At 49.5% G+C, this 16,513-nt stretch overlaps 1 protein-coding gene across 1 annotated transcript; it reads left to right on the forward strand.

The window, feature by feature from the left end:
• The first annotated feature begins 418 nt into the window (after positions 1–418).
• Positions 419–6,158, forward strand: SPATA3 (spermatogenesis associated 3). Its single transcript, XM_064485429.1, has 4 exons — positions 419–591; positions 679–803; positions 3,772–3,946; positions 6,026–6,158. Exons 1-4 carry the CDS (start codon positions 419–421, stop codon positions 6,129–6,131), a joined length of 579 nt encoding a protein of 192 aa, XP_064341499.1. The 3' UTR covers positions 6,132–6,158.
• Positions 6,159–16,513: the final 10,355 nt, after the last annotated feature.

Raw genomic sequence — 16,513 nt, forward strand, 5'->3', positions numbered from 1 at the left:
ACAGAGCAAGCATCACAGCCAGGGTGTCTTAGAGCAGAACAGGGACCAGGAACACGCTAGCGGGCAGGTGCCTGAAGGACGCACTCGGGTCACAGAATCATGGGGATCCAAGTTGTCCCAGGCCCTTGATCAGGCTTAAGTAGGTCCCTCAGGGGCACGGCAGCTGCCCTCCTCCCACCCCAGGAGCCAAGGAGAAGGGAGGGCAGCAGGCTGGTGTCAGCAGAAAAGTCTGTCCCACAGAGCCACCCTGGCTTTTGTGACCTCACAGGAGGGGTGTGGGTGACTGTTCCCTGGGGGGCCTGGGCCCAGCTGGACGCCAGAGCCTTCCCCCAGGGCAGGGGCAAACGGCCCCTCAGTGAGGGAGCCGGGAGATTAGGCAGCTCCATGGAGGTCCACGTTTAGGTTAGGAGGAGCCACCATGAAGAAGGGCAAGAAGAAAAAGTCAGAGTCCAGGCGCCGCGGCTCCACCTCGCAGCGTGCCAGCTCTGAATCCACCCCACAGCAGCAGAGCTCTGAATCCAGTTCACAGCAGCCCATCTCTGGATCCACCCCGCAGCTGTCCAGCCCGGGGCCCACCCCACAACCACAACAGCAACCACAACCGCAACCACAACCACAACTGCCCAGCGCCGGGCCCACATCACAGCCTCCCAGCTCTGGATTCACTTCGCAGGCTAGCAATGAATCCACCGGCCAGCAGCCTGGGCCCCAGGCTCTTCCAGCTCCTGAAGTCAGCCACTCGGCTGGGGGCGTCTTGTCCCCAGACACTGACACGAAAGCATCCCCTCAATCCAAGAAAACAGGTGGGCAGCCTTCTAGCCACAGTGGTTCTAGCCTTCCCGCTGACAGAGCCCTAGGGCAAACCCAGAGGCTGATACTTGCTTTCTTGGGTAGAGATGCACGGTTAACGTGTATTCTGGAACTGTGCTTGTGGAGTGGGGCGGGGGTTGGGTTTTGGTTTTACCCAGAAGACCCGGATTCCTGGGTTTTGTCATTCTTCACCACGCTGAGTCTGTCTGAAGACAGCCACACATACATATTAACATTCAGCGTGGCTCGGTGGTGATACTAGCTCATTGGGAGTCAGCAATACCACTGCTGAAAAACAAACCCCAAGGATGCATTAATAGAAGAATACAGTTAAGGACAAGGGAGGTGGTCTTACTGCTTTACTCTGTCCTTCCTCATCAGGCCGTGTCTGTGTGCTGTAAAAGATGCCTAGCAATCTAGTCGGAAGAAGATAGTCCAGGTTAATACAGGGTGAGAGGAGTGGAGAGAGGCAAGATCCGTCTGGTGTATGAGAATTGGTTGAGGGACCAACCCCATCTGCCTGCGGGTTGGAAGGTGTAGGTAGATTTGTTCCATGTTATCCTCAGGTGTCTGACTAAGGGCTCATGGATTGAGTGGCCAGATAAAATAGAGGATACTCAGTTAAATTTGAATTTCAGACAAACGACAAATAAATTTTTAGTGTAAATGTGTCCTGAATATGGCATGAGCATCCTGTATTTTTATTTGCTAAATCTGGCAACTTACCCATGGGAGACACTAGAGAAGGCAGATTTCTGCTCAATGTAAAAAAAAAAAATCCAACAATTAGCTCTGTCTGAAAATGGAATAGCTGTCCGAGAAAAGTGGTCTCCCATCTTCTTGGGTTGCCAGAGTCCTAATGAGCATTGGATTGTGTAGAGGGAACTCAGCTGGAATTCAGGAAGTGGGCTGGTTAATACTCCACTACTACTGATAATCATAGTACCATAGCTGACTAACATTGATCACCAAGCATCTACTGCATACCTGGCACTCAACTCAGCAGTCTACGCTAATCTCATTTAACCATCCTATAAAGGAAGTACTAGTATCATCTCCATTTTATGGATGGGGAAACTGAGGCTCAAGAGTTTAAACGATTCCCTCCCATGCAGGCACTGGTAGCAATAAGAGTGAACCCTCGGTCTATTCTGACTCCACAATCCTCACTCTTAACTGGAGCACTGACCTTCCAATCCCAGAGGTCTGTGGTCTCCCCAGGAGGAAGAACACCCCTCTCTGAGCTTCTCCTGGATCCACTGACAGCTAGTGCCCGTGGCTCTGTGGTCCTTGCAGGCCACACTCCCAGGGCCACAGCTTATCCTTCTGGGTTGATGTGGACACAAAATAAATGAGAGGTGAGAGTGCTAAATCCAAGGTATGGCTGTAACGATGCTATTTCTGTGGCTAGGAATCAATCTGTAACATACAGAAACGGTTTTGAGTGTTATACTAAATATTGTGCATATTATGAGCTTCAACCAAGAATGTACAAGTCTTCCACTGAATAGCTATCATCAGAAAGATGGACAGTAACAAGCATTGGTGAGGCTGTAGGAAAATCGGAGCCTTCACACACTGCTGGCAGGAATGTAAAATGGTGGAGCTGCTGTGGAAAACAGTCTGGCCATTCCTCAAAGGGTTAAGCATGAAGCTATCATATGACCCAGCAGTTCCACTCCTAGTTATATAAAGAGAATTTAAAACCTATGTCCACACAAAAACTTGTGCACAAATGGTCATGGCAGCATTATTCATCATAGCCAAAAAGTGGAAACAACTCAGTGTTCATCAAGTGATGAATGCATAAACAACTTGTGGTACATCCATGCAATGGAATACTATTTGGCAATAAAAAGAGATGAGGAGTGATACATGTGACAACATAGATGGACCTCAGAAACCTTAGGTCCAGTGAAAGAAACTCGTCCCCTATAGCCCACATACTGTATGATTCCACTTAAGAAATGTCCAGAATAGGCAGCTCTATTACCAGGAACTGAGGAGAGTGGAGAACAGGCAGTGCCTATTTATGGGTAGGGAGTTTCCTTGTTGGGAGACGAAAAAGTTCCAAGAATTAGAGAGTGATGATGGTTGCATTCCTTTGTGAATATACTAAAAGCCACTGAACAGTTCAAAGGAGTAAATTTTATGGAATGGAAATCGTATGTCCATTAAAATTTTTTTTTAACTAAAAAAGAAAAAAGACAAGTCTTGCCTTTAGAATCCCTTCCTTCCCCATTCCAGGAAAAGTTCCTGTCGTGGGCAGGTCTAAGCAGGAAGTGTGCTGAGTTGTCCCCAGTTGACCACCGGCTTCATGGACTTAGAGTTGGAAGAATCTACAGCTCTGTCAAGAAGCCAGGACAGAAGCAGCTGCGTGAGGAGGGAGTGATCCAGCCAGAGGTCCTCTTGCAAAACAGCAGAGGGTGCCATCTCCAAGTTCTGCTGGGCTTCTCAGCCAGGGCAGCAATGGCGATGGGCTTGGAAAGCCTGGAGCAGCGGTTGTCTTCCGGATGGATGTGTCCATAGAAATGGGACATGGCCACTCTGGTTGCAGGAATCTCAGTGCCACCTCTCATAGGATGGGCGGTCCCTGCTGCTGTCACCTCTTGCAAATTCCATGGAAAGAGCACAGAACTGAGAGTCAGGAATCTTGAGTGGAAGCCCCCTTCTTCAATCTCCTTGCTCTCAGGGCACATCTCTTATCCTCTGAGCCTTGGTTTCCTTATTTGTAAACTGAGAATAACAATATCCCACTTCTCAGGACTGTGCTGACAAGTAGACGGGATGGCTAGTGACGCGCAGGGCACCGTCCAGGTGTAAGCTCTGCGTCAGTGTCATTAGTATTATTCCCGGGTAGCACCAGGTCTATAAAACAACGAGCTTCCCGTGCAGTTAGTCTTCTCTCCATAGACACACCATTCCTCTTGTGGACACCCTTCTCCTTTTCTGTCCACCCAGGGCCTCTGACTCGAGCGGGCCCGCGCGCCTTCTGTTCCTGCTCCACCTGCCCCGGCAGCTTGGCTTGCTGGCGTCGTCTGGGCCTGTGTCATAGCCGCATCTTCGATGTCCTTCTGCCTCGGGCCTGGCCAAGCATGCCAGGGAGAGCATTCCCAAACCTCCTCACCTTCTACAGGTTCTGGAGCGCATGGGGGGCTGGAGCCTCAGGGCACACGGTTCCCGGGGCCAGGCCCCACGTGGGATCGCATTAGCAGTCGTGTGGAACTTCCTCCTGGGAATCCTAGGCCAGAAGGAAAGCCTCTCCCTCCCAGTGGCCATTTCCTGGGCTTTGGCGCCCAGCCCTTTCTGACCAGACCCACCCGCAGGTGCCCCACCTGCACAGAGAGGTGCTGAGACTCTGCCTTACCGGGGATTGCTTCTGCGGGGGTCTCAGCTTCTTTGCTCCACAGGCACCCTCCCTGCTCAGAGCTCTCCCCTCTCCAGCCCGTCATGACTTCCCCGTCACTCAGGAGCTTGGTGATTAAAGGCTCTGTTGGGCCAGCACCTCCTTTTGTGGCCTAGGCCATAACTGACAGCTTCTGGTTCTTGAACTGCGTATGACTTTCCCCCGGAGTTTATACAATTGTAAATGGTAATAGTAAGACCTCCACCCCTTGAGAGGGTCTCAGGCTGTTCCTGTCAGCCCCACAGGGGTCTGTCCATGACCGGGCAGCCCCCACAGCATCGTCTGCAGTATCTGCCCTTCTTTTCCTCTTCCACGAAGCCACCAAGAGCAAGCTGGTGGCTGCCACGTCCCCTGGTCCAGGGAACTGGACTGAAGAACTCCCTCACTTTTCCAGTGGTGCAGGGCTGTGTGCAAGGGCTGGGAGATAGGCCTCCACCTACCCGCAGCTCTGGGTCCCAGAACGGCTCCGCCTGGACTCAGGTCTCCCAAATGTCCACAGAAGAGGCCTTCCACTTGGGGATCTCCCAACCCAGAAGCAGAGCCCACCCATCCCCCATCCCCATCCTGCTCCTCCTCCTTGTCCCTCTCCCTCTCTTGTCCATCCTTGAAAACATCATCCCTCAGGCACAAGAAGAGAAGCAAACAGACACCCAGGTGTGTGGGGAGAACATGCCAGAGCTAAAGATACTCTACTGCCTGGCTACCTCCTGTCAGGGAAAGGCGTGTCCCCGCCCAGCCTCACTCACCATTATCAGCTGTCTTTCCGCACTCTTACTACTTCCGTCCAGCTGGTGCCAAGTTGTGCCAGGGATTCGTATCACTTTAAAACCAACAAGAAGGAAAAGCCTACTCTGCATAGGCTGCTAGGCACTATGAGGGGAACCAGAACAGGGAACTTGACCCATAAAAACTGCATTCTACATGGTAACTTAAGACATGTACATTTAGAAACAAAGGTGCAAGCCAGGAAGTGATGTGTGTCCTATAGGCGTTCAAAGAGCTTCCCTCCTGAGTGGGAGTCCAGACAGACATTGTAGTACCAGTCATATCTGAGCTACTCTAAAAGGATCTTAGGATCCTCTATTGCCTATTTTAAAGGGAGAGCATTAGTGGGGAGGAAAAGGGACAATAATTAGGAAAGTGAGGGGGCGGGACAGAGGCCACTCTGACTAGGTAAAACATGTAGTCTTAATTCTGCTCAAGTTTAGCACCTGCTTCCATAAGTTTTCCATTTCCCAGTGGAGTGGAAGGTTGGCGCTGGGCTTTAAATACACATTCCCATTAAATAAGAGTCCCTACTTTGGTAGGATTTTTGTCAAAGTGGATATTGCATTTTGTGGAACCCTTCCTCACAATAATTAGCATAATCATAAACTTCCCTTTTCCACCACCTTTGTGGTGGGTATCATATGCGGCTTCCTCCGATGCCTCGGCTCCAAAAGGGAGCGACATGGTGGACTGGGCTTCACAGGGCGGTCGGCAGGCTTGAGGAAGACTCTGGATGTGAGGTGTTTAGCACAGCGCCTGGCATGTGGCAGCCTTGACTGCCTTTGTGACCTGTTCCCTGAGTGTCCAGAGGATATGGCATCCCAGGACGCCAGCCCATTCTCGGATCCTGGCAGGTCCTGTGGGAGAGCTTTACTGGAAGGGAGGCAGGGAGTTGTGTTCCCTTGAGAGGAGGACCTATGGGGGGAGAAGGGTATTCCTGCAGTCCTGAGGGAACCCCACAATTTCTGCTTTCCCCCACCCATAGACAGGCACTAGAGCCCAGCTGCCCCCAACCTGTGAGTTTTCTGCTTTGCTTTGCAGAAGACCTACAAGAAAACATTCCGCTCATCGTAATTCGCATGCTCCAAGCCCTCGGGACTGTTGCTGTGGCTCTGGGGGCCCTGGGAGCTGCCTACTACATCATTGAATCCCTGTGAACAAGTCCCCAGGCCTGCAGTCCCGCAGGTATGTGGACCCCTTTTGTGCCTACGGCCTTTTGCAGAGTGGTCCTCAAGCCCACTAACTTGCCAGCCCTACAGCACAGGGCTAGTGTCTATTCCTTCTCTGAATACAGGAGGTCCTTATGGGTGGACCAAGGTCCCAGCCTCTCAGCTTAGAACTGAGTGCTGCATTCCTGGTCCCAGTCCTCTGGCACGGCTCTCTTGTCACGGCACCCCAGGCTCGCTTGTGGACAATGCAAGACCCACTGTTGGGATTGTCAAAACAGAGTTTCCCACGGCTCCCTGGCCTGGGGTGGTTCCATGAGTCACAGACACATAGGAGGAGATGGAGAGAAGTGGGAACAGAGGTTCCTATGCAGCTCAGAGCTTCTCTTCAGAACTTGCTCCCTGCCTTTCCCATCATTGCCAGTCATTCATCCCCACCTCACAGGGGAGGAGCCCAAGCTCTGGTTTAGATTTCAAAACGATCACAGTGCCTGTTGGGTACAGAATGGAAAGGGGGAGGACAATTAGGCAGGAATCACTTGCACTGGTCCAGGGAGGCAAAGATGGTGCCTGGACCAGAGTGATGGCTGTGGAGAGGAAATTGAATGGGTGTATTTTGGGAGTAGAACCAGCAAGTCTGGCTGATAGACTGGGTGAAATAATGAGGGAAAGAGAAGCCTCAAAGATGACTCCAAGGTTGGGATGTCATTGACAGAGGACCAGCGCATGAGAAGGGATAGAAATCAAGGGTTCTGTTTTGTTGCTAATTTTGAGACATTGACCAACCAAGTGGAAATGTCACGTAGGCAGAGGGATAGAGGGAGGTCACAGGACAGGTGGGTCTTAGCTGTGAACATAGGAGTCTTCAGCAATAGTGGAGATTTAAAGTCCTAGGCAGCGGCTGAGATGATGTAGGGAGAAAGCAGAGGACCGGGAACTGAGACCAAAGATGAGAAGTCTGATAGTGAAGGAGGGAGCCAGTGGAGAAGACCTGCTCTGGGTCTCCTCTGGGTCTTCTCTGGGTCTCAGTGAGCATGCAGGATCCCAGTAAGTTTCCAGAGGTAAGGAGAACAGGTAGGCTCAGGTCAACAAGTGTCCACAGGTAGAAAAAGGCAAAGAGACGTATCTCAGTGGGAGGGACTGGTGAGCAGGGCTGTGACCTCTGCTCATAAGGATCCAGCAGCCTCCTTTCTGCTTGTTCTCCTATTCTCTGCTGAATGTGGGCAGACAAACATGTGCTCTCCCATCCTGGCACCAGCACCCATCTCCATCTGTAAAATAAACAGAGGGAGGACGCTGAACCAGCACTCAGGTTCGATGGGCCAACCCAGGTGCTCACTGAGTGCCCCCTTCCCAGGCGTCCTGTATTCTCAGACACTGCTCTAAATGCAGACACTTTGAGGTGCAAAAAGTTTTCACTGCTTCATGAGAAAAATTCACTAGTTGAATGAAAGTTGAATGAAACTTACATACCTCCCATGGTTAAGCTGCTTTGTAAACTGAAAAAAATATTCTGCCAGTGGCATCACTCTCTTTAATTCAGTTCTAAAATGAAAGGGTAAAAATTGGTAGGTTTCCAAATGCTGCAAGGCATTTTAAGACTTGATTTGTAAATGGATTATGAGTGAGATTACTTGATGCTTCAAACTTCAGAAAACAGAATTCAAAATGATAATAAGGAGATTATCTCAGATAACAACAGAACAGCTGGGAAGTGTCAGGGCTGTAACTCAACAGCGTCATCAGAGACCTGGGGACTTTTCCAGCTTCCAGCTCTGACACCATCAGAGCTTCCCCTCCTGTGCAGAAGTCTAGAGGAGCCCCCAGAATTGTATCCTCACACCTGACCGCCAAAAGCTAGAGTGCTGGGGGATGGAAAGGCCACCTTTCCTTGTGTCTCTTCTTGAGTTAAGAAATTTTTCCCAGGAGCCCCCTCCCCAGTATACTTGCCCCCTGATTGGAGTGACATGCCCCTGAATTGGATCTCACGCCCCTTCTTAAGCAAATAACTAGCGCAGGGGTTTGGATTATTATGACTGGATTAGACCAACCTACAGCTACCCCGACGCTCTGCCCCTAGGGCTGGGACTGCTTCCGTCTAGAAGGCTGGACAAAGAAGGGGAGCACTAAAACCCTGCTGGGAAGGAAGAAGAGGGATCTGGGGAAAGCAGCCAGCAGCACCCACTGCAACAGGCAAGAATGTTTTAAGAAGGTGATGTGGTAGCCAGTGCAGGATGAATTTCAAAGCGCAGATCTATTGGCCTGGAGACATCTCTGGCTTTAGTGCATTAGCCACTGAAAGCCACCCTGAGGGTGTGCGAGTCAGTGTGCACGCGTGTGTTGGGGGAGCAGAGGAGCAGGGATGAATTACGGGGGTTTGCTGAGTTATCCTGAGTCTCGCAGACTCTGCTCTTAGACGCTCTGGAAGGGAAATGAGCAGTTTGGTGTTCTTCTCAGTCTGGAAAGTGAGGAACCATCTGATGACAGTGGCAAAGCCTCCTCTCTTGGGGAAGATCTTTCTAGAATTTTCTTTCCTAAAGCTTGGTGAGCCTCTCTCTCTCAGCATCCCACCAGTGAATGATGCTGCACTAAAATGAAAGGGGCTGCATCCCCTCTCCTTTCGGGCACTGAATGTAGTAAAACTCACCACCGTGGTCTAGCTTTGGCAGAGCAAGGCTCCATCACAGCTGCTGGGGGCCCTGGGAGCAGGGAGAGGACACAGAAGACACTGACAGTGACCAAGCACAGCTGATGCTAAGCACTTTGCATAAGCTCCTTACAGCCTGAAGGGAAAAAACCCGTCTCTGTGAGGCTGTGTTTGGACAAAAGGAAGAGTGGACATGATGAATGGAAGAAATTTGAATCCTAAATAATTTATTTTTCCACAGGAGGATCTTAGCTACTAAACTGTCACCTCTGAGGCTATAAAACTGGAAAGCCACCAGAATTCTGGGGCCACAGAGTATTGTTGAAGCTAATGGCTCTGTTTTTATTTTTCTTACAGATCCAGTTTCCATCAAGGATCCTTCTTGTCACCAAAATAGAACAAAACAAAACAAAACAAAATTCTATTTCTTTAGTGTATTTTACCCAGAGACACAAAGGTTGGACTTGGCAAATGGATGGGTAGGAAGGTAAATGTGGGGGTCTCAGTGAGCCCCAGGTAAACCAGGGTGGGATCCTGCCCTTGCTGCTGGGGGTCACAGACCCAAGGTGGGCAACTTTCTCTGCATACATTCATAGAACCAACTATTTTAGATTTTCCCACTGTAAATGCAGGAATTAGACAACTTAATTCAATAGCTAACATAATTAGTCAACTGCACTTGGATCCAGCAGTAATCCCAATTAGTGGGACCAGGAGGAATGCACTGGCTTTTTCCTAGGCCTGCACCTTGGAGAACAGAGGCCCTGAGCCCAGGAACACTCTGTCTCTGGGAACTGGCTTCATTTAGCTTCACCTGTGTTGGGAGAGACGAAGGGCAGGGGGAGGCACAGTTTGCAGCCTTCTGGTCTGTCCGGTGACTTAGCTGAACCCAGTCAGCACCTGGTGGTTTGGACATCTAGCTCCTGAGCAGCAGTGGCAGAGGTCTTAGTTCAAGGAGATCCCTGAAAACACCAGGAGGGGAGACGAGTATGAAACAGGGAAAGGAGAACAATGAATACAATGAATACAGGTTCAGTGGCCACTGGGGGCAAATGAAGCTGAGTCCTGCTGGGGCAGTGACAAGAAACAGAACACATACCTCTGAGTAATCCCACCTGAGAAGAAGCCGGTTGTTTACACACCCATCCTGTCAATTGTTGGTTAAAGGCTGCTGGGAGGGAGGTGGTTAATTCCCCTGCACTTTTGGCCACTGGAGAGAGGAAGTCCCCAGGTAAAAAAATGCAGATGGTAAAGGATGGGAGTCCAGAGTGCACTGAAGCAGGGGGATGGGAGGGGGTGGGTAGTAACCAGGTGAGGACAACCCTGAACCCTGGAGCAACCGCACAGAGCACCTGGATGACCCGCTCACCTCTTAAGAGGCCAGCAGGACAGCCCTTGGGGAGGCAGGAGCTGATCTGCCCGCTCCAGCACAGGTGCGATTGGGCAGGGGGCCAGGCCAGTTACCAGGAATCCCAGAGCCCACTCACCACCTCCCAATCACAGGACTTCCTTTCCTGGAGAGGGCACCCCCGGATTAACAGGAACCTTCTCTGGGAAGCCAGCCTCCGGAAGAAGAATGCTGACTTCCGGGGGTGGAATGGGGTGGGGTCGTGTTGCTATCTGTTCTGCAGATTGGGATGAAAGGGACCCACAGACATGGTGGAGGGGACTGAGGAGGTGGGGCAGGGGCTACAGCCTCTTGTCAGCCCAGCTCCTCTGACTGAAGATATTTAGCTCCTTTTTCTGGCATATTAATTAGGTCCCCTTTCGTTGCAAATGTTGGCTAATCTAACCCAAACTGACCTGAGCAAAACAAAAATGTATTGATTCCGATAAAAGTTAAGAGTTCCAGTTCTGGTGTGGTTTCTTCTAGGGGTGCAGCCAGTGCCCCCAGAGCCCATTTCTCCCCGTCTGCTTTGCTGTGTTGGTTCTGTGCTCAGGCTTAGGCAAACTTTTCCCACCAGGTGGCCAGATGGCTTCCCCAGCAACAACCTCCCTGCCTCTGAAGGTCAAGTCTGGCAGGAAGGAAGCCTGTTTGCCAACATCAAAAGGCCTCTGATCCGATGCGGTTCTGGATAGGTCCTATGTCCCTCCCAGAACCCGTGCTCTGCCCAGGCGAATGCTGTGCTCTGACTGGCCAGGCTGGGCTTACACAGCCGCCTTTGGAACTGAGGTCAACTCTATGGAAAGTATGAGCCTGAGAGAAGGGAAGAGACAAAACAGAAATCTGGGTAATTTTTAACCAAAGGAAATGGGAATGGATGCTAGGCAGCTAAAAACAGCAGGTGTCTACTCAGAGTGAGCTGGGCCTGGGACCAGGGCCCTGGTGCTGCCCTCCTACTCCCGCCCCTTTCCCCTCCACCCCCGCCACTTCATGAGAATGAATGATTGAGTAGCCAGGTGCCGGGGATTCACAACCCCTTTGAGCCACAGACCCCTGGTGGTTGGATTTCCCCAGGGCAGTGGGGACCTGGGCAGCACTACCCTCGCACCCAGGGAGATGTCTAGGCAGTGCTGGTTGTCACAGTGACTAGGGGATGCTTGGGCCGTTTGAGGTGAAGGCCAAGAATGCAATGCACAAGACAGTTCCACACAATAAAGACCTACCCCACCCAAAATGCTAACAGCACCCCACTTGATAGTCACTGCCACTGAGCTCATCTGCAGACGCTTCCCCACACTGGCCTTGCCTTGGGCCTCACAGTGCTTGTCATGGACTGTAGGCATTACTCTTAAAGAATGGAAACTGTGTGTGCTGGACAGTCACATGCCAGGATCCCCCACCCCTCTTCATCCCGCTGTGTGAAGCTCTGTTGGCATGTCCACCTGTCCCCTCTGTTAGTTCCTAAAGGCAGACACCAGGTGTTTTTCTTCTCTCAAATCCTTCTCAGCACATAATGAAATCTCATAAATGAATAGGCCTACCACCATCGGGATCATTTTTGGATAAGTTGAGATTTGGGCTGGGCCATTATATTTAGAGTGATTTATAAATGTGACCATTGGATGAACCACAGTTGACCTCTTGAACAACTCGGGTTTGAAGTGCATGCAAGTATTTTTCAGCAGTAATTACTACAGTACTACATGATTGTGGTTGGTTGAATCTGAGGATGGGAGGAACCACAGGTATGGAGGGCCAGCTACAAATTTTTTTTCCACTTTTTTTCTTTTTTTGGAGGGGGGGTGATTAGATTTATTTATGTATTTATGTATTTGTAATGGAGGTACTGGGGATTGAACCCAGGACCTCGTGCATGCTAGGCACACACTCTACCACTGAGCAGTGATAGCAGAGGTTCTTAGTTCAAGGGGATCCCTGGATCCCTTTCCGCCAACTATAAATTTATACTCAGATTAACCCTCCACATTGTTCAAGTGTATTTTAATTACTACCAATTTCAAGCAATAGCCCCAATAGGTGCTTTTGAAATTTAGAGCTAGAAAGTGTGACCGAGAATATTTGTGAACACAGTGCAGTAACTAAGGCTGCATGGCTGTGAGTTCAGACTGGAGACAGCCTGGTTGAAGCTAGGCTTGAGGACTTAGCATCCTCACCAGTCTGAACTGAGACCTTGACTCTGAATGGTCTCTAGACCACAGATTGGTTATTCTTGAGAAAGTTAGGTTTGTCCCACTGGAGCAATCCATCCAAGGGTGGCAGAGGTACACAAGATGGGAGTGCAAGAAGCAAAGGGCAGAGCCAAGTTCAAAAGGCCCCATCCTCCTGCAAGTGCCCATCTGGTCCAGTCAGCTCATTGGTGCCAGGAGCCTAGGACCAGCTGGAAGATTCTGAGTTTTGCAGATATAGTGGTCTCCATCCATTCCACCTCACCTCCAGAGGGCAACCACTCTCCCCCTGGTCATGAAGACTGGTGGGTTACAGTTAGAGTTAGTAAACATGATCAGGGAACTGAACTGACAAATCCAGTCATAAAACTCACACGGAACACCTAAGTACAGCCTCTTCTGTCTCCTCCCTAAGGTCCCAGGCTCAGTTCCTTGTCAGGCAGGGCAGTAAACCAGACCTGCAGACACTGGTGACCCACTGGTGACCCACTGGAGGAAGCACAGCTCTTCACACTGCTGTTGCAATTTCCATCTTCACTGGGAAGATCAGGAAGACCCTGTATCCCCAGGCAACTCCTCCTCCGCATATGCAGAGACAGCATATACATTAATAATATGCGGATAATTTACGTTATTACACCTCACACAGCCAGTTTCAGAGACTCGGAGCAGGGACAGCAGGGATTTGAACCAGCAAAGCGCCCTCGTCAGCATCCCAAGATGTATTCCTGGCCAAAGCTGGGAGGAACAGAGCCGTGAGCTGGCAAAAGGACTGGGACCAAGAAGCCTTGAGGCACCTTACTGCCAGAAGTGTAGCATCATTGGCTGCCAAGGAGGAAGCTTTCCAAGGAAGAGGGCCATTTGGTCCCAGCTGCAGGGCTGAAGAAAAGAATTCAAGCTCAGCCTCCTCCAGGAGGTTAAGAGCTAAAGAGTGCTGTTCAAGTCCGGGGTGAGTGATCCCAGCTGAGTATGAACTAGACGAGTGGAAAAGCCCACTTGTCTTCTGCTGGACTCAGGATGAAGGGTCTGGGCTGGCTGACCCCATGAAGGCACTGAACCCCTGGGACTGGATTCTCCTTTAAACCTTTTTCCTCCCCCCTCCACTTTTTCTACCCCTCTTTTGCCAGCCCACCTCCAGCGGTCAAGTGAACTGCTTGTACCATGTTCTGGAGAATCTGATTATACTCGGGACATTGGCATTTGGATTGCTGTCTGCTGCACAGCATGCAGTTTAGTTTTAGCTTACGGCGCTCTATCTGCAGGTGTGATAGGAGGTGCTTTTACTGTGCTGATGAGCTGTCTTCAAGGACATAGTGTGCGTGGAAGATTCCCGCGACTATAGTTGCTCAAACAGCCCATGGCTCCCAGTAGGCCCCTGAGTGAGTCCCTGAAGCTGGACAGAGCTGACTAGGAGAAGTGGGATGGAGGATATTTGGGGTGTATATTGCACCTTTGGTGATTAATGTTTCATACATATTTGGGGACTTTATGTGTGGGAACAAGCAAAAGGAAAGTCTTTTTGGTCTGATGGAGTTAGGAATTGATTTGGTGCCTGAAACGTCCTTGTTTCCCTTCATCTTACTCACTTGGCAAAACCACGCCCTGGTGAAACCCAGTTCTCTGCCTCCTGCGCAAGTGCATTTGTGCAGCCAACTCGGGGAAGCGCAGCCAAGCACGCCAGACTCACTCTAAATTCACCATCTCGAACTCTAGGTTGGCCTCATTGCTGCGGGGGATCAAATCACCTCACATTCCCCAAGATTCTTCTCTCTGTCTTCAAACCTCCCGCACACCCCCTGAGACTTCCAAGCTCACCACCAGTCTCCCCATCAACCAGCCCCTCTCCACTAATCAGTATCCGTGACCACAAAACAACCACTGGTTTAATTTCTGTCACTATGGACAGAGAGACACATAGTTTTGTCTGCTCTAGAAACCCATATAAAGTGGAATCAGCCTGTGCACTCTCGTCTCTGGCTTCTTTTGCTCCATGTAATATTTTGAACCTAATTGATATTTCTGTATATAGCAACAGTTTATTCCTTTTTCTTTCTGAGTAGCATTTCATTGTGTGAGCATGCCACATGTGTTTATCAACTCACCTGTTAATGGACAATCAGATGGTTTCCAAATTGGGGGTTTTAAAATAAAGTTGCTAAGAACATGTTTGTATAATTCTTTTTGTAGATCAAGGTTTTCATTTCTCTTTGGTAAATACCTAGAAATGGAATTGCTGGGTCCTGAGGTAGGTATATGATTAACTTGATAAGAAACTGCCATGCTGGTTTCCAAAGTGGTTATACCATCCAATCTTCTCGGACTAGAGTATGAGATATGCGGGTGCACTGCACAATCTGACCACTTAAAAAGTAAAGTAGGGTGGGTGGTGTTATAGCTCAGTGGTAGAGCATGGCTTAGCACGCAAAGGTCCTGGATTCAGTCCCCAGTACCTCCATTAAAAAAAAAAGTAAAACGGAGTATGTCACTCCTCTGCAAAGAAACCTCTACTAACAGAAAGACTAGATATTTGACTCTATTAAGGAATTATTGTAAATTTTTAGGTGTGAAACTGATTTTATGTAGACTTAAAAGAAGTTCTTATCATTCAAGGATACATACAAGAATACTTATGGATGAAATGATGTGATGTCAGGGAGGTGGGAAATGGGGATACAGATGAAACAAGCGGGCCATTGATCTTTGGGGAATAAGTGTGATTGGTATGTGCTGGGTTCATCATACTTGTCTCTCTACTTTGTGTAGAAAGATCACAGCCGGACGAAAGTCAAAGCAATGAAGGCAAATTTTAATCAGGAACTATTTCAATGGGAAAGGCAAGACCTCAGTAGAGAATGGAGCTCCATTCTGAAACAAAGACAAGTGGGGATTTATAGCCAAGGAGCAAGGTGGAGTCAGTGAATGGAAAATTACTAAGAGGAACATGAGAGCAAGGGGGAACTCTAGCTCAACCGACTTGATAGGATTCTTGTTGAAGGCACCCCATGCTGATAATCTCTCAGTGGGGAAGTGTCCGTAGGTGCTCAGATACCAAGGGTAGAAGGTTCTGGCTAAACTGATCCAGCAGGATTTCTGCTAAAACCAGACTAAGCAAGCCAAGGACAGAGCCCAAGGTTAAGGAGAGGTTGTCAGTGTATTCTTGACATTTTCCATGAGAGTGATTTCAAAATCCTCCGGTGGTCTCCGTCTCACTCGGAGCAAAAGCCTGGTCCGTACAAAGCCCCCCTCCCTCTCTAACTGCACCTCCCATTGTGCCCCGCCTACTCTGCTACAGCTATGGAGAACTTCCTGCTGTTTCTCGCCAGTGCCAGGCACCCTCTCACACTAGGCCTCCGTGCTGGCCATTCCCCGTGCCTGGCACACTCTTTCCCTGATAGCCCATAGCAACCTTAAGCTGGAGGAATCTGAGAAACAAACTCAGGAAGGACTCAGTAACCTTCCCCTGAAACAAATGATAAGACCGTCCCGTGAGAGGTGCCTTCCACAGACCCAGAGGAAAGAAGCATCCTCAACTCCAAGACACAGATGACTATCACATTTTAATTATCCTCAAACCGAGCATAAAAAGGCTCAAGTTTAACAGCTTCCTCAGGTCTTCCTTTCCTTATGCAGGCTCCCGTGTCACATAAAACTTATATTAAATAAGCTTGTATGTTTTTCTGTTATTAATCTGTCTTTTGTTACAGGTGCCCCAGCCAAGAATTTAGAAGGATAGAAGAAAAAGATCTTTTTCCTCCCCTACATGTGCCTTCAATGCTTTGCTCAAATGTCATTTTTTCTCAGTGGGGTCCATCTTGACTGCCCTGTTTAAAACTGCACAACCCTACTCACCTCCGTCCTCCATGGCCCTCAGTACCCTATATTACCATACCTAGTATGCTGTCAAATTTATTTATTGCTCATGGTGATTACTTATTACTTGTCTCCCTCCTCCAGCCTTTAAGCTCTAATGGGCCAGGAATCTTTTTTTATTTTCTTGTTGCCTAAAGTATCACCAGCTCCTAGAACAGTGCCTGGTATATAGAAAGAGGTCAATAACACTGTGTTTGGATTAAAGAAAGGAAGAGAAGGATAGGAGAGAGAGAGAGAAGGAAGAAAAGACAGGGAAAGAGGAAGAAAGAAAGAGTG

The sequence above is a fragment of the Camelus dromedarius genome, chromosome 4 (assembly GCF_036321535.1).
Source record: "Camelus dromedarius isolate mCamDro1 chromosome 4, mCamDro1.pat, whole genome shotgun sequence".
Taxonomy (NCBI): domain Eukaryota; kingdom Metazoa; phylum Chordata; class Mammalia; order Artiodactyla; family Camelidae; genus Camelus; species Camelus dromedarius.

Bases quoted from the DNA above. Each gene is read 5' to 3' on its own strand.
- SPATA3 (XM_064485429.1), top strand. From the start codon at position 419: ATGAAGAAGGGCAAGAAGAAAAAGTCAGAGTCCAGGCGCCGCGGCTCC. The intron at 592-678 runs GCAACCACAACC...TTCGCAGGCTAG, and splicing joins CCCACCCCACAACCACAACA to CAATGAATCCACCGGCCAGC. The intron at 804-3,771 runs GTGGGCAGCCTT...CTGTCCACCCAG, and splicing joins CCCTCAATCCAAGAAAACAG to GGCCTCTGACTCGAGCGGGC.